The following is a 22461-nucleotide window of genomic DNA, read 5'->3' on the forward strand; positions in this document are numbered from 1 at the left end:
TGGTTAATTACTGGAAGATGGCGGTCGGCAGGTTCACTTTTATTAATGAGAGGCAGAAGAAGAAACAGGCTAGAGCTCCCAAGAGGGGAGTGAAGGAGAAGGGATTGCAGTGTGGCTATACTCCCTGCCCCCGGGGGTGATTTTTATTTATTTTTATTTTTATTTTTATTTTTGGAGAGGTTTTTGCTATAGGGCACGTGTGCACGCCAGACAGACAAAGACAGAGAGATAGAAAGCGAGAAATCACCCCCCAGGGGGGATGGCCACACCACAATCCCTTCTCCTCCATTCTCCTCTTGGGATCTTGGGCACGCACGCACACGTGCCTGGCCTGAGTTTTAAGCCACTGGGTCCGGGACGCGAACTGTGGTTGACTATGTGGGAGTCCAGCGACATAGCCATTACGCTAACTGCTGGTCCCCCGGGGGTAATTTTTCACTTTCCGTCTCTCTCTCTCTCCAGTAAGTGCACACGCCCTATAGCAAAAATATCTCTAAAATATGTCTAAAAAAATAAAATGTCAAGAATTCTATAAATGCAAATGAATAACAGAAGCAATAATGGTTACCTGAGAACTTAGTTCTTACCTACCACTTTATTCTATAGCTTATATGTTGTAAAAGGTTGATTTTTTTGTAAAGAACCCCAACCATGTCTCTCCTTCTGCATGTGCATTACTTTTGCATTCATCGAGTTATTCATCCAGTCTTCCATCCATCTCTCCCCATCCTTTGATCTAGCCTTCATATTATCCACCCATCCACGTAGCTTTCCTTCATATGCACTCATCCGTCAGTCAGTACAGTAACTGGCTCTGTCATGCCCAAGGTCATGCTCTATTATGCCAAGCATGGCACATTGTCAGTCCCTAGCCATGCAGAAATGAGATCTTAGAAACAGGGATCCTCTGCTTAACAGAGTTCATTGTACACCGCCTCTTAAATCCCCAAACCACTTCATCCCAATTCCTATCTTCCCTCATCCAGCTCCTGACACTGGAAGGAAATGCATATGCCTAGTGGGGAAGGTAGGGGCATAGATAGGCAGATAGGATAAATGCTAAATTTGACCAGGGGTAGGACGTTAAGTGGAGAAAGTCCATATAATTTTGACTTAAAAAAGAAAAGGAAAAAAGGATAATCAACCATTCAGACCAAAAAAGGCCTAGTGTATTGGCCACAAGTGTGAGCTAGGCCTCCTTGCCATACTAGGCTGGTGTGCCAGAGATGCTGCCGGGCGTGGGGGGTGAGGCCCACAGTCACCTTTGACATTGTTATGAGTATGTTCTTGCCTTGCTTGGTGAAATTTTTAATTTTTTTTTTTTTTTTTTTTGGTGGGGGAAGAGGTTTTTGCTATAGGGTGCATACACTCGCTGGAAGACAGAGACAGAGAATGAGAAATGACTCCCCACCCCCTGGGGGGATGGCCATGCCACAATCCCTTCTCCTCCATTCTCCTCTCAAGATCTTGGGCACGCACACACACACCCGCTCGATGTGTTTAAGCTGCCTGGTCCAGGACTCGAACCCTGGTCAGCTACATAGGAATACAGCAATGAAACCATTATGCCATCTGCTGGTCCTGAGATTTTTAATTTTTAATAAACATTTTGAGGATGTGCAACAAACAGAAATAGGTATAAATCATTTGTGGTACTACATCCAGGACTATAAGTAGCCCCCCAGAAATGCCATTCTCCCCCTCCCCTTCTTCACCCCTCTTCTCTCCAGAGTAGGTACTATTCTGACATCTCTCATCATCGTTTGGTTTGGGATAGTTTCAAATTGTATATAAATGGAATATGACTGTACATATCTTTTGTCCGGCATTTTTCTCTATATTTGTAAGATCAATCCATGCTATTACATGTGGCAGTAGTTCGTATTTATAAAGTAGAAAACGATGCATTAAGCAGAATAAATTTGCTTATTGTAGTGTTGGAGAGCAGATATGCTCCCCAGAGGTGGGAGGAGAGAGAATACTCTCTGATGAAGCGTAGTCGCTCTGTATTGTCCTTCCTCCATTTCTCCATCCAGTCCCGATTTGGGGCATGCACACACGCATGTGCCCAGTGTGTTTTATGTCACTGGGGCCAGGATTCGAACAGCAGCTGGCCATGTGGGATCTGGCTCCCTATTCACAGGGCTTAACCATTGTACTGTGGGGCTGGCCCAGTGAAAATGTTTTTCATTGCTACTGCTGGTTAGAAGGATCAGACTTCTCTTTGCCTCCTGTCCCTCAGATCTCGGCTAGCACTCTGGCCACTCTCTTCTTCTCTCTCTCCTCATGATAAGGTCGGGAGCTAGAGAAAGAGTTTTGAAGTAGCTGCTTGTGACTTTAGGCAAATTATCCCAACTCTTTATTACCCACTCCAAAAAAAAGGATGTAACAGTGTCTAGCAATTTCATACATGGCAACTTACATAAAAATGCTCTCAAGGGAGAGACACAGAGAGAGGGACAGTCAGAAGAGTGCACATTTCATCTGACAGCACTGCGCCAGCACTGTTCGCAGTGTGCTGGATGTAACCACTCAGTACCTTCCCCCTTAGGTTGTACAATTTTTCCCATTTCACAGATGAGGGAACTGAGGCACAAGTAGCCTAAAGCCAGAGCTGGAGAGTGCACGCCAAAGCTCTTCACCACTCCTCGGTGAGGCCTCGCAGATGCTTTTTTTCATTTCATTCACAGCACGTGAAAGACAGTCTCAAAAGGCAAAAATGGGTTCTGGCTCTTGCTCACCTCCCGAGCCTCACCCCTGCCATTCTCCTTGCTCACACCACTCCAGTGCCATTGCCCTTCTGCCACTTTTTAGAACACGTGTCCTCACTCCCTCTGCCTAGAGCACCTTCTCTGTCCCTCGCTTGGCTGGCTCCTCCTCATCCTCTAGGTCTCACCCTAATTAGCACCAACAGCAGCTCTTTGCCAGCACTTAGTCTACCGGCCCAGTCTTCTATCCCCTCTCATGGCATTCCTCTTATTCCCTTCCGAGCCATTGTTACCTGCACTAGTGTATCGCTAGGCTCATTCTGCTATCTGTCTCCTGTGTAGTGCGATATCCTGGTACAGTGTCACCTTTAAGGGCCTTGTTCACAGTTGGACTCGGTGCCCAGCAGCAGAAGGCTTTGTCAGAAATCTCTGAGGAAACTGAATGGATCCCTGGGTCCTTGGCTGCCGGGTCCCTAGCACTGGGAGCCATTTAGCCGCCGTCTTGTGTAGTCAAGTGTTTCCTGAGTAAATAACTCCCGTGTGGTCTGCTTGTTGACTTGGGCTAATGGATTCTAGAAAGCGCGTGGGGTCAGTGTGGACGCAGAGCAAACTTGGCAGACAACCTTCAACTGGCTTGAATAGTTTGTGCATCCTTTCATGGTCTGTGTGGCAACACAGCCAGAATCCCCCACGGAGCTGAATAGTCGTAGTTAAAATTGACTCCACATGTTTCCAGAAAATGGCCCTTTTTGGTTTCTCCCTATACTTCTGCCAGTCCGTATGCAGGGGTAACTGCGTAACTATTACCAGGAAGTTAATAGCGTAAGCAAGGCAGAGGGCAGAAAGTAGGAAGCCTCCAGTCCAAACCCGAGTTTTGATCAGGCTTGTCCTGTTACTGTACTGGGTCTCTAAGAGAAGTGATGTTAGTCCCATTGTCATGTTTGTCACTTTCCAAAGGCAAGTCCCTAGCATGAATGCTGCTGGAAAACAAAGCCTCTATTGTTGGGAAAACCAACATCGGTCTGACCCTCTTTGGAACCAGCTGGTTGTATAGAGGCTGTTCTTTAGTTTGGGCTGAAACAGCCCTTCCCAGAGGGGACTGCAGCAGAGCTTGGGGAATAGGAGTCAGCCATGCATGCACTGCCCTGCCCCCCAACCCAGCCTCCCCTCCCCACCACTAGTAGCTGACAGAGGACATTGTTCCATGGTCTGCCAGTGCTTTTCCCAGTCCCACAGGAGCAGATGGCAGACACGTGGCTACAAGCCAACTTATAACTTGCTGGTCACTTGGGTCCACTAGACAGGCTGGTGATCGGAGTACGGAAGTAGGAAAAGTGCATCAAGGACTTGAGATTTCCATAGCTTCGCATGGGCCAGGGAAATAAGATGGTGAAGGCATTAATGCCAGGCCCCCCCCCCCCCCCCCCCCCCCCCCCCGCCACTAGTAATTGACAGAGGACATTGTTCCATGGTCTGCCAGTGCTTTTCCCAGTCCCACAGGAGCAGATGGCAGACACGTGGCTACAAGCCAACTTATAACTTGCTGGTCACTTGGGTCCACTAGACAGGCTGGTGATCGGAGTACGGAAGTAGGAAAAGTGCATCAAGGACTTGAGATTTCCATAGCTTCGCATGGGCCAGGGAAAAATTGACAGAGGACATTGTTCCATGGTCTGCCAGTGCTTTTCCCAGTCCCACAGGAGCAGATGGCAGACACGTGGCTACAAGCCAACTTATAACTTGCTGGTCACTTGGGTCCACTAGACAGGCTGGTGATCGGAGTACGGAAGTAGGAAAAGTGCATCAAGGACTTGAGATTTCCATAGCTTCGCATGGGCCAGGGAAATAAGATGGTGAAGGCATTAATGCCAGGGGACTCTTGAAATCCCCTGAAAGTTACACAGGTGAGTTTGTTGAGAGGAGTTGGAAGAGAAAACAACTCTGCAGTTCCCCTACTTTGGAGATGCCATACCCAACCTGGTGGAGCACGTTGATCCTTCTCTAGGAGGGAGTGTCAAGCCCCTGTAGTGAGTGGGCTCACATTTGCAGCATGAATTGGAGCAGGTTTAAGCCATGGCTGCCCTTGGTTGGGAGGAGCAGAGTTCTCTGTAGCCTGTGCTCAAGCAGCAGCTCCAGGACTGTATCCACAAGAGCCCTCATCTCAACTAGGGGTGGTTTTGCTTCCCACTCCCACCCCAGGATGCTTGGCAATGTCTGGAAACATTTTGGGTTGTCACAACCAGAAAGGCTGCTATTGGCATCTGATATATGGAGGCCAGTAATGCTGCTAAACTTGCTAACATGCACAGAACAGCCCTTAATGACAAAGAATTCTCTCCCCCAAGATGTCGATAGTGCTGAGACCAAGAAACTCTGGATCTGACTCTCTGAGGGCATGAGCGTCTGGTTTCTGCCAGAGAGGCAAAGGACATTGTCCTGGAAACTGTCATCCTGGGTAGTGTTTCTCTAACACTCTGGGGTGTATGAATCACCAGGGGATCCTGTGGAGTTGCAGATTTGTATCCTGTAAGTCTGGCTAGGACTTGGGAGGCTGCACTTTTGACCAGCTTTCAGGGAATGCCATTGGTGCTGGTCTATAGATCACACTTCATATAGCGAGAGATTTTGAATGTATTCCTACTCTCCCCAGCTTCCTCTTCCCAGCTCCACCCTCTGTCCTTTCCTGTCATACTCTGTCTGAACATTGCATGCCCTGTCACCAAGAAACATGTGGTGGTGTTTAAAGTCCACTGCCCAGATGACAGTTGTGCTCCAGCTGCTGCCAATTTGAAGTTCAGGGTGTTGATGAAATCAATTGACTCAGTTGGACAAAGGATCCCAAGGGACTTGATCATACTATCCCACATGCTTCAGAGAAACAAATAGATTTGTACCACACAGCTTTTTTTTTTTTTTTTTTTTTTTTTGGCCTGGGTTGAGATACTTCAGCTGTGCAGAGTCCATGCCTTTGGAGATGCTCAAGCTCGCCACGGCACTATTTGTGTGTTTTTCATAAAGAGTCAGGAGGTAAATGCAGGTTATACAGTCCCTATTACAGCTACTGAACTCTGGAAAATAGCCACAGACAGCCTGCAAGTAAGGAGGAATGATTATGTTCCAATAAAACTTTATTTACAAAAGCAGGTAGTGAACTGGATTTTGCCCGTGGGCCACAGTTTCTAAACCCCTGTTTAAACAACTCTGAGTTTTCATGTCTCTGCTCTTGGCTGTAGTTTGTAGACTCCTGTTTTAAGCATTTTCTATTTCTTCATTGTTTCTGCGTTAGGGGGAAAAAAAAAAAAATAGAAGACCTTCCTGAAAGGGAGCTAAATCATCTCTATGAGTTGTAAATGTCTGGAGGGCAAGGGTGAATAGATACTATTTCTTTTACTGCACAGAAATGTGAAATGTGAATTCATCTTTTTTAAGTTGGCAGAAACATAGCTCTCTGTCTTCCTGTACCAATTTTTTTCTTCTTTTTTTATTTTTTTCTTTGAGGAGTGGGACAAGATGGGACGATAAATAAGGAGCAGAAAGATGGGACTGCAGTTCACCTTAAGCCTGCATTTTCATCTCGCTGAACTTGAGCGCATGCCTTCTGCTCTTAGAGCAGGTGGGGGAGGGGGACCCAGCAAAGAGCCTGCCTTTGCCATCAGACCCAGAGCCTTCTTTGAAGGGCATTGATTGTTCTCACTGTGTGCAGTGGCTATGAGACCTCATCTTTCTCGTAAGGGGAACATGAAGTGCTGGTGTAACCTAAGTGTCCCAGCTCCACCTTCCTATTGACAGTTTAACCACAGAGAAACGTAGGTTGAATTTGATACTGACCTCTGCTTGTTGAAGCAAAGCCTGAGGATCCTGGGGGAAATCTACAGCCCTGCCATAAGGGGACATGTGTATAGCTCCTGGCTGCTCTGACCCCAGGATAAGGATCAATTGAAGCCTTTAACCACATAGTCCCCAATATAGCACTTCTCACAAAGCCTACATTATTTAGAGAGGAAAAACTCTCTGTCTATGAATAAAACAGAGTTCCCTTTGAGAAGAAAGTGACCTGGCATCTGTGTCTCCTTGCTGTCATGTGGCCTTCTCCCTCCAGGTCCTCTGTGGTGTGTAGGGACACCAATAATGCTGGTTGAAGGCAGATTCAGACTGCACTGCAGTCAGAGCTCTCTAGAAAACATAGTTTGTTAGTCCCTGCCTCTCCCACCACCCACATGCTTGTACACACACACACACACACACACACCTGCATTTGTGCACACATGTATACACACACTGCAGCTTGGGTACCCAGACAAAAAAGTGCATTTGTTGCAGGAGAACAAAGGAACATTTTGGAGTCCCATTTGCTTGGACCGCATTGATGTGCAGTATTTTGACATTGAGTCTTGTTCTGCACAGACAGATGGAATAAAGAGTTGAAATTCATCTGTATAGAAAAGAAATGTCCAGCACAGTTAAAAGGTACAAATGATTGGGACCAGCAGTTAACATAATGGCTATGTCACTGGACTCCCATGTAGTCGACTGCAGTTCGAGTCCCGGACCCAGTGTCTTAAAACTCACACCAGGCACGTGTGTGTGCATGCCTATGATCCCAAGAGAATGGAGGAGAAGGGATTGCGGCATGGCCATGCCCCCCAGGGGGAGGGTGATTTCTCACTCTCTGTCTCTCTGGTGAGTGCACACACCCTACAGCAAAAAACCCGCCCAAAAAAAAAAAAGTTACAAATGATTTATAATAGCGTCTCATAGGTGAGCGAATATCACTAAGTGTCAGGCCTCGTGCGCATCACGTTTCTGGGATTCATTCATTCATAGAATCGTGCATTCACAAGTACTATTTCATATAGCAAGGGCTTTTGAATGTGTTCATACTCATTGGTCGGGTTTAAACTCCTTGGGGCATGTTCTCTTCTATTGTGGACTGTCAGGCCTGACTTTCTTCCTGTGCACTGATACCAGGTAGTATGATCAGGACTAACAAAAGGAAGCAGTTCCTGCTTAGTCTAGTCAGGAAGCCAGAGATGAAACAATAGCTACACAAAGTCATTACGATTGTAGCGGACTTTAAAAAGAAACGGTACAGGGAACCAGCAGTTGGCGTAATGGCTATGTCACTGGACTCCCACGTAGTCGACCGCGGTTCGAGTCCCGGACCCAGTGGTTTAGAACTCACGCCAGGTGTATGTGCGTGTGTGCCCGAGATCCTGAGAGGAGAATGGAGTAGAAGGGATTGCGGCATGACCATCCCCCCTGGGGGGTGATTTCTCGCTTTCTGTCTTTATGTCTCTCTCTGTCTGTCTGGCGAGTGCACGGCTCTATAGTGAAAACCTCTCAAAAAAAAACTAAAAATTAAATAAATAAATAAATAAATAAAAAAGAAACGGTACAGGCAAAATGGTGTGGCCATCCTTCCCCCTGGGGGAGGGGCGACTGCTCACTTTCCGTCTCTCTTTGGCAAGTGTGCACACACACACCCTATAACCGAAAAAAAAAAAGAAAAGAAAAGAAAAAGGTACATTTTTCTCTCATCTAATCCTCACTGTAGCTTTAATAACCAGGTACTATTAGTATGCCCATTTTACTGATGCAGCTCAAGAGTTTAAAAAATTGCCCCAGGTCACCCAGCCAACAAGTGACTTTCTAGCTCCGCCCAGAGTTAGAGATAGTGTGTTGCCCAAGTTGGAGTGTGAACTAGGGTAGTATCGTTTCGTTGTGGGGACATGACGGAAGCTGCTAATTTAAACAGCTCTCCAGAGCTGTGATTAATAAGGTGAAACCATTTTTGCAGTTCAGAGAGCTAATTATAAACCATACATTCTTCAGCTTTAAAACTGGAGAAGCCCCAGATGGTGGGCTCTCTAAGGAACCAGTAGAGACTGTGAGATTGATAGGTGTGATCGTGGTATTTGGTTCCCGATGTTTAGAATCCTACCCATCTGAATTACAGCCCTAGCCTACTTCAGGTCCAAGGAAGTTGTTTTTTCCAACCTCTGGGCAGCATGAAGATCCATTTACCCTTATCCCGCAAATACTTACTGAGTGCCAGTGGAATATTGGGCACTGGTAGTTCTGTGAAAGTGCAGTACACGGGGGCAAGATCCTTGCTCTCATGAGGGATCTGTTTAATCTCAGACTTACACACAAACTTCAGAAGATATGTCAGGGTGGCACAGCCATGCTGGCACACGCTGCTGAAATGCTGTGCTCTATAGGCTCGGACTACATGCGAGGCTGAGTTTCAAATTCTGAGGTTCAAATCCTGACCCAAAAGGCAGGCAAGGCGTCATGCATCTGTAATCCCAGCAGCTCAGGAGACTAAGGCAGGAGGATCAAGAGCTTGTGGCTAGCCTGCATAACAGCAGGATCCTGTCAGAAAAAGAGCCAGGCCTGGTGGCAAGCTCCTGTAGTCCCAGCTGATACACTGAGCAGGAAGACAGTTACACAGCAAAAACCCATCTCTTTTTTTTTTTTTTTTTTTTAAAAAAAAAAAAGGAAAGGGAAAGGAGGTAGCATTTCTAACTACAGAGAAGGGAAAGAAGTCAGGGTAGAGAGTTTAAGAGAAGTTCAAGGGGCTGTCAAGTGGATGATGGTTAAGGGTGCTGGACTCCGACATGGCCTACCACAGTTTGAGTCCCAGACCTGGCAGCTTGTTCTCTCTCTCTCTCTCTCTCTCTCTCTCTCTCTCTCTCACACACACACACACACACACACACACACACACTCTCTCTCTCCCTCTCTGGTCAAATTAAAATAAATAAATAAAGTTAAATAAATAATTCTTTTAAAAAAGAAAAGAAAAGTTCAAGTACAGGAATGACTGTTTGGCCGGGCAAACACTAACTTGGCTACTTTCTAAGGAGTGGCCAGGGCAGGCATCACTGAGCACCGAAGTGATCAGAAGTCAGCCGTGCAAAGGGGGGAGTTTCCCAAGGCAAGCTGGAGGGAGCTGTGTTTGAGGAGGAGAGGGAGGACTGTAAGCTCGGCTGAAGCAGAGTAAGTGAGGAGGAGCATTGAGCTGGAGAGAGAGAAGAGAGCCAAGTCACGTAGGCCTTGAGGTCTGCATAAGGCACTGAATTTTGCAAGAACGAAATTGACCACAGACCCTCCCTTGTTAGAGGCACGTACACTCATCTTTGGACAGCATCAGCTTTTCTGTTCATGTTCTGTGTGCAAGAAGGACCTGGAGGAGAATCTGAGCTAATCAATCAGAAGAGAGACGGTTCTTGTCTCTGGAGTGAGCAGGCAGCATTTCCAATCACATGCGCACATCCCCAGGGAAGTTTACGTTTAGGTACAGCTGATAGCTGACGCTGGGCTTGAGCAATAGGCCGCGGCACTTTTCCTTTTCAGGAGGGTGGTTAAGAGCAGCCTGAGACTTGCCAGGCTGCAGGAGCACCATGTGAGAGGGCAGCATCACTTTCCAGCAGAGTAGAAGCCGCTTTTTTTTTTTTTTTCACATCCACCCCCTCGTGGAAATGCAAATCTGTTCATCCACAGGATCATCTCAAACATTTTACTGCAGGGCTTAGAAAAGACAGGTTCAGGTAAACAGCGTGTTTCAGAATTTATAATATTTGCTTGACTATTTATGCTGACTAAGTCTATTCAAAAGCTTGGGTAGAAAACCCTGGAAAGCTCATTGCCCCTGCCTGTATAGCTTTTGTTTTTAGATGTGATTTTGAGGGTTTTTTTCCCTTCCTCGAGTAGAGTTCATATGCTCAGACTACTCATTCATCATCTTAAATTGATACCCTCTCCTCTCCGCCTTCAGACTGGGGAGGCTCTGGAAGTGATTAAGCTATTGTAAATCAGCTTTTATGATTTGCGTGTCAGAGATAAGCACTGGGAAAGCAGGAGTTGGAGGACCCAGAGCCTCTTGCCCTGACAATTATAGCAGTAATGAAATTTAAAAAAAAAAAAATTACTGGAGAAAAGGATATTTGGCAGAATAGTTTCTCCATAGGCATATTCAACCTTTAATTGGATTTTTAATGAACACTTTATTTTTAAATGTCATATCGAGATATCACTTACATCAATAAACAAATATGAAAACCACACCTCGGGGCCAGCAGGTGGTGTGGCAGTTAAGGTGCTGCACAGTCAAGTCCCAGACCTGGTGGCTCGAGGATAACACTGGGCGCATGTGAGTGCACGCCCAAGATCCCAGTAAGGGTCTGGAGAAGGGATTACGGCGTGGCTATCCCCCCAGGAGTGAGTTCTCCCTTTCCCTCTCTCTGTCGCTCTCTGGTAAGCTCCCTGGGTAAGCAAAGCCCCCCCACAACAAAAACCTAAAAAAAAAAAAAAAAACAACCTCTGCGTTTTTACACATTATCTTTGGTAATCACCATCTCGATCTAGCCCAGTGCCACTGTCATGTCTCCCTCACTACTCTGACCTCTGTCACCACAGCCTTAGCTGTTTTGTGAACTTTGTGTAAGCGGAATCAAAAAGCACATGTTCTTTCTGTGTCTTGGTATTTTTGATGAGATTCATCCATGTTGCTGGTGTACTTATTCATTCTCATTACTGTGAAGTAGTCTTCTTTTTTTTTTTTTTGGAGAGGTTTTTGCTATAGGGTGCGTGCGCTCACCAGAGAAACAGAGACAGAGAGACAGAAAGTGAGAAATCACCCCCCAGGGGGAGATGACCACACCACAATCCCTTCTCCTCCATTCTCTTCTCAGGATCTTAGGCACGCACGCACACGCGCCCAGGGTGAGTTTAAGCCACCGGGTCCGGGACATGAACCACAGTCGACTACGTGGGAGTCCAGCGACATAGCCATTACGCTAACTGCTGGTCCCGAAGTAGTCTTTTTTTACCTGCATTTCTCAAGTGTGTCATTATTGATATCTTGAGCTGGATAATTGTTTGCGTTGGCGGGGGTTGGGGGGAGCTGTCCTTTGTACAGAAAGATGTTTAACACTATCACTGGCCTCTACTGGAATTTAGTAGGTGGGAGACAGTTGTGACAACCAAAGATGTCTCCAGGTTTTCCCTGGAACTGGAAAACATTACATCATATACTATAATTTTTTAAAAGAATGACTTTTAGTTTGGAAATCATTTTAAACTTACCAAAAAGTTGCAGAAATAGAACAAAGAGCGCTAGTAATGTACTCTTTACCAAGACTGATCTGTTATTAACACTTTGCCCCATTCATTCTCATGTTCACAGGCACATGCATAATGTACTTCTGAATCATGTGAGAGCAAGTCACATCCATCTCGACCTTGTATACCATAGACTTTCCCATGTAATTTCAAGAATAAAGGGGCCAGCAGTCAGTGTAATGGCTATGTCGCTGGACTCCCACCTAGTCGACCACGGTTCAAGTGTCGGACCCAGTGGCTTAAACCCTAGTCGACCACGGTTCCAGTCCTGGACTCAGTGGCTTAAACTCATGCCGGGCGTGTGGTCATGCATGTGCATGCCCAAGATCCTGAGAGGAGAATGGAGGAGAAGGGATTGCAGCATGGCCATCCCCTCTGGAGGGTGATTTCTCGCTCTCTGTCTCTCTCTGTCTTTCTGGCGAGTGGCACCCCCCCTAAACAAAACAACCCCAAAAAAAAAAAAAAAGGATTTGCTCCAGCATTAGCACAACGGTCAGTTAGCCACAGTAAATTTAACATCATACTTTCATCTTATGCTCATGTTCCAATTTCTTTTCAGTTAACAAAAGACATTATCTTTTACAAGCATTTATTTTTCCTACAGAGCTGGTTCCAGTCTAGGATCGGGTATTGTATGTAGTTGCTGTATTTCTTTGGTATCCTTCAGTCTAGAACATACCTTCAGCCTTTTCTTTTTGGAAACTTTTTTCCTTGTTGTTGTTTTGTTTTGTTTTGTTTTGTTTTTTGTTTTTTGTTTTTTTGAGAGGTTTTTGCTATGGCCTGTGTGCTCGCCGAAAAGACAGAGTCAGAAAGCCAGAAATCACCCCCTATGGGGGATGACTACACTGCAATCCCTTCTCCTCCATTCTCCTCTCGGGATCTTAGGCACGCACGCACATGCGGGACGCAAACTGTGGTTGACTGCATGGGAGTCCAGCCACACAGCCATTACGCTAACTGCTGGTGCCTCCTTGTTTTTTTTTAAGACTACTGTTTTGTTTTGTTTTGTTTCTTAAGAAAAGATTCCTCCTCTTGGGATTTGTCTACTGTTTCCTCCTGAATACATTCAGAATATGCATGTTAGGCTAGGCAACTACATAAAGGGTGAGGTATCCTTTTTAGGTCAACCCATCTGGAGCACACCGTGTCCAGTTTTCCCTCCTCCGTGATGTCAAGTTTGATCTCAAAGTGAAGTTGTTGTCTACTTTGCTATCACATAGTGATGAATTCTTCCCTTGCGAAGAGACTCTTTACAACCGTGCTCCCCCTCATTTTTTATCCCCTAAATTTAATACGCTTTCTGATTCTTCCATGAAGCACTCTACCCGTAATGCCTGAAAAATGATTTTCCAGTGGGCACTCCCTCCCTCCACACGGTCTCTGTGCTGAGGCAGTGGTACTCTGCTATAGATGTACGCCTTCTCTTTTCCCCAATTATTTATTGATTGATGTTACCAATATAGAGTCGCGACTTCCTCTTTGTTTCAGGAAGTTTTTCGTTTGGTTTGGTTTTGGTTTTTAACCCGAGGACCCTTCAACCTGAGTCTTGTGCTCTTCTGGTAAACCCTCAGCACACTTCATTTCTTACTTCCTGGCATGACAAGGTGTTCGGGGCTCTTCTTTTACCTTTTCTTCTTCTCTCTTGCAATTGGCCATTTCTCCATAAAGTCCTGGTGTCAATAGAAAATACCTCAACTTATTTATCCATTTTATTTGATCTCAAAATGAAGTTGTCTACTTTGCTACATAGTGACGAATTCTTCCCTTGCGAAGAGACTCTTTTTTTTTGGAGAGATTTTCACTGTAGGGCGCGTGCGCTCGCCAGACAGACAGAGAGAGACATAGAGACAGAAAGCGAGAAATCACCCCCCAGGGGGGATGGTCACGCCGCAATCCCTTCTCCTCCATTCTCCTCTCGGGATCTTGGGCACGCACGCACACACGCCCGGCGTGAGTTTTAAGCCACCGGGTCCGGGACACGAACCTCGGTCGACTACGTGGGAGTCCAGCGACATAGCCATTACGCTAACTGCTGGTTCCCGCGAAGAGACTCTTTACAAGCGTGCTCCCCCTCATTTTTTATCCCCTAAATTTAATACGCTTTCTGATTCTTCCATGAAGCACTCTACCCGTAATGCCTGAAAAATGATTTTCCAGTGGGCACTCCCTCCCTCCACACGGTCTCTGTGCTGAGGCAGTGGTACTCTGCTATAGATGTACGCCTTCTCTTTTCCCCAATTATTTATTGATTGATGTTACCAATATAGAGTCGCGACTTCCTCTTTGTTTCAGGAAGTTTTTCGTTTGGTTTGGTTTTGGTTTTTAACCCGAGGACCCTTCAACCTGAGTCTTGTGCTCTTCTGGTAAACCCTCAGCACACTTCATTTCTTACTTCCTGGCATGACAAGGTGTTCGGGGCTCTTCTTTTACCTTTTCTTCTTCTCTCTTGCAATTGGCCATTTCTCCATAAAGTCCTGGTGTCAATAGAAAATACCTCAACTTATTTATCCATTTTATCTGTTGACATTTGAGTTGCTTCCAATTCTAGGCTGCTACAAGAGAAGAAACCTTCTCTGAATGCTCTTGCACATTTTTGAAGCTATGGATTGGGTCATCTGAAAAGTTACAAAGTTATGATGTATTTTTCTATGTTTTCCTATGCAAAAATGCGTCATGACTTTTCTGACAACACACAGCTAACTTATTCTGCAGTGTATCCAAGAGTGGTGATGGAAAGTCAGAGAATCTCCACTCTTATATGCTCAGCAGGTACAAGTGCATAAAGCCATACAAAATGGACAAGGATATTCAAAGCAGCATCATTCATAATTCAGATACTTGCATGTGTGTATCCAAAGAGCATCCAAAAGTTCACCAAAAATGCATATTATTTAAATAAAAATGTTGGGCCAGTCCCATGGTCTAGTAGTTAAGGGAGCTATATCTCACATGGCTGACCACAGTTTGAATCCTGGTCCAGTGCCTTCAAAAACTGTGTGTGTGTGTGTGTGTGTGTGTGTGCATGTGTGCATGTGTGCAGGTACTCAAAATCCTGGCATGATGGAGGAGGGATTGCAGAATAACCATACCCTATTGGGAGATGCTCTCTTCCACTCTGTCTATCTCTTCTCTGGCAAGTGCACACACCTTCTGACAACTGGGGAGAACAAAACAGAACCGAAAAACTGGAAATGGATTTCAAAAAACTTTCGCACCAGAATAAACTCATACTTTGTCATTTTCCCGTGAACTTAGAAAGTCTCTTTGTAATTTAGCTTTACTTGATAAGCTAAGTAGTGTTCCAAAGCGCTCGTGATGTTGGTTTACTTTTGCCAGGGGAGGAGAGGTCATGAGCCTCTTCAGGAGGCAGGAATAATCGGTGGCTGGGATGGTAATGGGCCATGGCCATCCAGAGATACGGTGCTTTGACTAGAAATGACAAAATTGCTGATCCTTTCTATATAGAATGAGTGGAAAATGCTGAGACTGTGTCACCTGGCCTATTCCGAAACAAGCATCTTAGACAGTGCTGCTTTAAGATGAGCAAGACAGAATTTACTAAAGCCAATATCTCCCACTGCCTTCACAATGGCTATCGTCCCCGGGGGTGCCAGGAACTTGTGAAACGGAGCGCCATTGCTAAGGGCGCCTGCTGTCAGAGAGCATTCAGGGCATTGCTTCTTTTATAATGGCGTCTCATCGGTTGACAGAGCGATGTCACAGGTTCCCACTTGCATTTTCTGGTCACTAGAAACTCATTTCTAGCCCTGGAGCAGTCATTCACTAAACAGGCCAAGAGAGTAAATATCTCTCGGTCTATACCTAGCGTGAAACGGAGCGCCATTGCTAAGGGCGCCTGCTGTCAGAGAGCATTCAGGGCATTGCTTCTTTTATAAAGGCGTCTCATCGGTTGACAGAGCGATGTCACAGGTTCCCACTTGCATTTTCTGGTCACTAGAAACTCATTTCTAGCCCTGGAGCAGTCATTCACTAAACAGGCCAAGAGAGTAAATATCTCTCGGTCTATACCTAGGGAGTCACTGAGTGACCCAGACATTTGAGATAGAGGCTGCGTGCCACCTGGGGACAGCAGGCAGAGCAGGACCCAGCTGCAGGCGGACAGAGAGCTGGTCTGGAGTCCTGGAACTGTCAATAGGAAGTGTTTAGTGTTGCCAGGAATAACTGGGCGTGCCCTGCCTCTCTCACTTCAGGTTTAGTATCTGCTCTCCCTAGCTTATATCGCTCAGATTATTAGAACCCAGAAGGTAATAGAAGCACTTAGTACACTGAAACGATGCTTTAGGTACATGTTGGGCTCTTAAGCAACGCTGATGAGCCTTCAGAGGAACTAATGACCAGGACGGTGCCCCTTGTTGGATGCATTTTTCACAAGTGGAGCGAGCCCCCGCACACGTTCTCCGGCTCGCTGAGAAAGCAATACTGCACACCTGTACGCAGTGACCCTGGACAGACGTCCAGCAGGGTTACTGACCCCCACTGCTGCACATCGGTATTAACCTCCGTGGTCCTCTCCTCTCTCCCCAGGCCTCTCTGCCGAGGGTGGTGCCAAGCGCCAGGAGCACCTCTCCCGCTTTTCCATGCCTGACCTCAGCAAAGACTCTGGAATGAACGTCTCCGAGAAGCTGAGCAACATGGGCACCCTCAACTCGTCCATGCAGTTCCGGAGCGCAGAGTCGGTTCGCAGCCTGCTCTCGGCCCAGCAGTACCAGGAGATGGAGGGAAACCTCCACCAGCTGAGCAACCCCATTGGGTACAGAGACCTGCAGTCACACGGAAGGCTGCATCAGAGCTTTGATTTTGATGGGGGGATGGCGGGCAGCAAGCTGCCCGGGCAGGAGGGCGTGAGGATCCAGCCCATGAGCGAACGCACCCGGAGAAGAGCCACTTCGCGCGACGACAACCGGCGCTTCCGGCCTCACCGGTCCCGGCGCTCCCGCCGCTCGCGCTCGGACAACGCCCTCCACCTGGCCAGCGAGCGCGAGGCCATCTCTCGGTTAAAAGAAAGGCCCCCTCTGAGAGCCAGGGAGGACTACGACCAATTCGTGCGCCAGCGCAGCTTCCAGGAGAGCCTGGGGCAGGGGTCCCGGAGGGATCTGTACGGCCAGTGCCCAAGAACTGTGTCAGACCTGGCCTTGCAGAACGCCTTTGGGGAGCGATGGGGACCCTACTTTGCCGAGTATGACTGGTGCTCCACCTGCTCCTCCTCTTCAGAGTCCGACAATGAGGGCTATTTCCTCGGAGAACCGATCCCCCAGCCAGCCCGCCTCCGCTATGTGACGAGCGACGAGCTGCTGCACAAATACAGCTCGTACGGCCTCCCCAAGTCCTCCTCCACGTTAGGCAGCAGAGGACAGTTGCACAGCAGGAAGAGACAAAAGAGCAAAAACTGTATCATTTCTTAAGATGGTTGCAGTCAGGGAATGGGGGAAGATGGGAGCTGAGAATGTAAATTCTGAAACTTGCACTGTTTTCCATGGGAAAGCGCTTTGAGGGGGGCGGTTCACGGGGGAAGAAAGGGAGAGCGCTCAGTTGGTGGAGGCAAGGTTGCAGATGGACTCCATAGGTAGTCACAGTTCTTGGCATGTTGAATATTATTTGCACATTTCACTTTGGAAACACAATAGACTTCGTGGAGGCCAGGGTTGGTCACCTCCTTCCCATCAGTTGTGTGTTGAGTTGCCACTCAAGATGGCAAATTGTTTCCCTCCCGCTAGCTTATATCTTCTCTGGTTCTCTTCCTTTCAGGACCCTTTTTTTCCAGTAAGTAATTTGTTTATTAGCCAGGACCGAAGACTAAGTTATTTACATGTCCATTGTAAATGCGATGTAAATGAGAGTTCTGATAAAATATTTTTGTATTTTGTAATATCAAAAGGAATTTATATATCGTAGGACCCAGTGGAGATTTTGCATGCACATCCAGCATTGTCTTTAAGTAGTATTAAAAGGTGGCCCAGGACCTCCTTTTTTTTTTTTTTTTTTTTTTCTATACAAATTTGTTACATGTCAGTGAGACCTTTTTCAAAGAAAACTTTGGCTTTTTGTGGTTGAAAAACACATTTTTAACTATTGTACCCAAAGCATTTTATGTTCCATTCCATCTTAAGGAGCTGTCCTTAAGTCCGCTCCCACCCTCATTCTCTACCAAGTACTAGTCATTTTTTTTTTTTAACTGCAATCGTAACTTTTGCCAATTAGAGAAACCAGCCAGTGTCAGTCAAGTTCCGTGAGAAATGCCATCCCTGCTAGGAACATTGAAGTTGCTTCATGTCGACTCTCCCTCGGGGGAAATAAGTGACCGTGATGGTGCCGTTGTGTGATGTCAGCATGACGTTGTTTTGAATGTGGCATTATTTTCTGGTGCTCATGTTTCCTGGATTGTATTATCTGCTTTCCTTTACCAAGGCAGACGGAACTGCCGCCTTAGCTTGACAACCCATTGTCCTCGAAGCAAATGAACTTAAGTATTTGGAATTGAGGTTGGTTCCAAGGGGGCTCTGGGAGTTAGGGTGTGTTGTGTGTTTTGCATAGCAAAAGAACAAGGCCATGCGGAAATGGAAAGCAGGTCAAGGGTAGAAGTTAAAGGAGAATGTTGAGGAAGGTCAGAGAAAAGAACTTCTGGGAAAAAAGTCCAGAAGAGGTGGCAACCACCTCAAATAGCCCCCAGTGCTTGTAGAAAGAACCCAGCTTACCAAGCTCGGAACCAGGGTGTCTGGGTTACCCACGAAGGTTGAGCTGCTGAGGAGACTGCAGTGGAAGGACTCTGGAAAACAGACTTTGTCCAAGGGGGAAGTTTCCATTTTGAACTTTGAGGACTTGGGTAGACAAAAAAAAAAAAAAAAAAAAAAAAAAAAAAAAAAAGGGACAAAAAAGGGGTTTTTTTAAAAAAAAAAATGGGCTCAAAAGTGAGTTTGCTTAAAGAAGACATTTAATGGTTGTGCTGTTTATAGTCAAATAAAACTTTCTATCTTGCTTCAGTTAAAAATGAAGCGCTTGCTTTTTCTTCCATTCTCCTCCTCCCCGTAGTGGATTGTGGAGTTGAAATAATCCATCGGAGGACCCACCCTTAGTGAGATGTACTGTCAGTGTAGTGCGCAGTGTGTCTCAGTGGCCATCCACCGTGGTGAGGTGAGTGTGGTCTCTTTTCAGTATAGTAGTTAACATTTTCTAGTATTTTCTATGGAGAGAATGTGAAAAGTCGCTTTTCAGACACCATCCAATGGGTCTGGGAAAAAGAAGGCTGTAAAGGACGAAGAAGTGGCACTCCATTCAGGATGTATTAAAATAATTTGCTTTTCGGGTATTAATATGACATTTGTCATTGTCACTGATTTTTTGAAAAAGCAATGCAAATGTTGGTTGTAGCTGTTTTCCGCATGCTATCATATCTAAATGCTTCATTAATTATCCGAGCCTCCGGAGAATTAACTCTATTACATTTGTATAGTAAGTTTGTAAACTGCTTGGCAAGCTGATTAAGAAATAACGTGCAACACCACGCTACTAAGTGGCAGGTTTCTGGTAGAAACTGGGTGAGTCCAATATGGATTTTGAGTTCTTTGATTGATGAGAATAAAAAGGTATTTTGGGGGGAAAAAAAGAGGGAGGAGAAAAGTAGATCACTTAACTTAGCAAACAGTTAAAAATAATGTCTGTTCCTCTGTGGTCCCAAATTCAGTGAAAGAAATTCTCCCAATAAATGTTTCTTCCTAACTCTGTTCTTAGAGTCACCTCTTACATTTCCCAAATAAAGCTTTAACCACCATCAGCAGAAAAAGGTGGCCTAGAAACTGACACATAGCCAGTATCCAAAGAGTTCTGGAGGCATTACTAATTTCAGGTCTAGCTGTCCAGAGAACACCCAGGGACTGACTTGGTCAGAGCTTAAGAAATAATGAGATACAAGCCTCAGGGTCAAACTGTTGACTAGCAAGGTCATGCTCATCTCTTCCTCCACTGCAGAGTTCTTCCCACCTCAGAGCAGCCAGGCACCCTGCAGAGAATACCAATGCCTCTTCCACCCATTTGTGATAACAGCACACAGAACCCGGAATCCCATTCGCAAAAATTCAGTGCATTCTTCGCTGGGGCAAGAACATAAGATCTTTACCTTCTTCTTCCATTGTCACCGCTAGCTCTCACTAGTTGAGATTCTCCCCTGAGTAGAGCCTATTCTCTCTTCTTAAATCACCATTTCAGGGACCAGCAGTTGGTGTACTGGCTATGTCATTGGACTCCCATGTAGTCGACTGCAGTTCGAGTCCCAGACATGTGCGTGCGTCCCCAAGATCCCAAGAGGAAAATGGAGGAGAAGGGATTGCACGTAGCCATCCTCCCTGGGAGTGATTTCTAGCTTTCTGTTTCTCTAGTTCTGGTGAGCGCACGCACCCTATAGAAAAACCTCTCCAAAAAAAAATCACCATTTCAGTAGATGATTTTTCAGAAGAGTAGTCTTCTCTGTTTCCTCTCTCCAAGACGCCTTGGTTTTTCTTTTTCTACCTCTCCTCATATTGGCCTTGTCTTTAGAACTACAACTTTGGAATTCACTTCATTTCCCATCAGTTCAGTGGCAACAGAACTGGCTTTTTCCCAGGCCCCAGAAGTATAGGTTGTTGACCGTCTCCTGAATGGCCCTATCAACACACACCACCCTTGGTACTATGGAAAGTCTTCCCAGTAGCCAGGTGGCATTGCGCGTGGCACCGGGGGGCCCTTCCTCCTGCCACATAGTTCTGTGAGCTCTATCAAATGTGCAGGTGAAGGAGCTGAAGGAAATCAGAACCATGAACTCTGCTTCCTGGGTTTTTCTGTGACTAAGAGAGAACTCCTAATATTGCTCATTTGATACCTTCTTTCTACATTCACTTCTTCTTGTCCTTCCTTTCTGCTCCCAACCAGCTGAATGAACAAGCAGTTTTTTATTTTTTAATTTCTAATAGGGGAACAGGAGGCAGCACTCCCTCATCTTTTCCCCGGGGCTGTTCCTGCACTGTAACAAGATTCTGTTTTCTCTCCCTGCTGTAGCAGCTTCTGCTGCTCGGCCACGACTGGCCATCGTCGAGTTCAGCTGGAGCCCGTGAAGGCATGTGTGCTGCACAGGCTCTGTCCTCCTTGCATCCTGGGCAGTTAGAACCACCGTAACACTGCAAGCTTTCCCAGAATGCAGATGCAGCCTAAAATGCTTTGCAACACACCAACAAGCCAGGACCAGTCCATCAGAACTGATCTTATTTGTCTGGTAACAAATCTTATTTGTGAACTGATTCGTATCCTGGGCTCCCTTGCCATGGGCCATCCAGTTCCTCTGCCCGCCAGGTTATGGGGCTAAAGGAAGCTAATTTCTTAGACTAAATGAAGACAAATCTCTTCGGCCTCCTCTTCCACTCTTAGGTTCTTTGCCAATCATTCTAAATGATCTTTGTTCATCATTTTGCACAGGTCCAATAAGAATCCATCTGATTCTTCATCTGATTCCCCCCTTCGCACATACATAAATTCCAAAGAGAAGTGCTCTTTGTATATTTCTAACAGAAACCAGATGTAAACGCCTAAAAAGGAGGATCCATCTATGACAAAGGAAAGTGGGAAATTGAACCAATTATCTGAATACTTCATGCCAAAAGAATTGTTCTTAGCAGCTGTTCAGCACCTTCAGTGCTTTACAATGGGGCTCTGCAGACAGCATTGCCTATGCAGGACCCAGTAACCATGCCTTCTCTGCAGATTTCAAAGCAGTTTCAGATTGCTGTATTTTGAGGTGCATTTCTTTAAGTGCAAGAGAAGTGGAAACAAAGTCTTCATGCAAAGTGCCCTCTGGAGCCCCAGTAGACTCCAGACTTTGTTTGTACGGGCCATTTGGAAGTACTCATCAGGGTTAAAAATCAAGAAAGCACTGATGCTTTTCCATTTTCTCTTCCTACTAGCCCAGTCAGCACAAGACTCCCATAAAACATGGCTCACTATTGGGAGCTATTCTATTTTATACGCTTACTTCCTACTGACAAAACTAGCTTTCCTCAGGAGAATACAAAGGAGGAAGGGAAGTCACATCATGTTATGAGAACATCGCTGTGATTTAGATAGGATGAATCCATAGGACAGAAAAAAATCATCGTGTTCTATCCTGATGGTGTTCTGAGATGTCCTTGAACCTATGGGGCATTTGGCCATTGATGTTCAATAGGTCAACGACCAACCAAGCTTTAATACATTCTTCAGCATTGCCAATAAGGTCTGTTCTCAAGTTTATCTAGTTGATTTCCATATTTTTCCATGAAGTATGAGGATTCCATTACAGACCTTGACTTAACATTCTACAGCCGATGAGTCCGCTGTTTTCCTTAGCAAATTAGGGCTTTGGCAGTGTTCCCTCTCTGAAAATCATTCTTCCCTGCACAGGATCGCTTTGCCCAGCTCCTGATTTAATTTCAAGTACATAAATAAAACTTCAAAAAGCCCGAAAAGGTGAGGCAGGTGAGAGTCTGTGTTGTGTGTCGCGTGTCAAGCCATCTGTTAAGAAGGTCTGCAACAGGCCTTTGGTGAGGGCTCTGCCAGAGACTGTTCTGAACACTTTGCTTGAGATCTGTGCCCTGTAAAATGGATATGA

At 45.9% G+C, this 22461-nt stretch overlaps 1 protein-coding gene across 1 annotated transcript in view; it reads left to right on the top strand.

The window, feature by feature from the left end:
* PRICKLE2 (prickle planar cell polarity protein 2) overlaps positions 1 to 17818 on the top strand; it is a 194967-nt gene extending 177149 nt beyond the window's left edge. Inside the window, 1 exon segment of the mRNA XM_027775510.1 lies at positions 16380 to 17818. Within this exon segment, the coding sequence (XP_027631311.1) occupies positions 16380 to 17257 (878 nt within the window). The 3' untranslated portion in view covers positions 17258 to 17818.
* Positions 17819 to 22461: the final 4643 nt, after the last annotated feature.

The sequence above is a fragment of the Tupaia chinensis genome, unplaced genomic scaffold (assembly GCF_000334495.1).
Source record: "Tupaia chinensis unplaced genomic scaffold, TupChi_1.0 Scaffold000569_1, whole genome shotgun sequence".
Taxonomy (NCBI): Eukaryota; Metazoa; Chordata; class Mammalia; order Scandentia; family Tupaiidae; genus Tupaia; species Tupaia belangeri.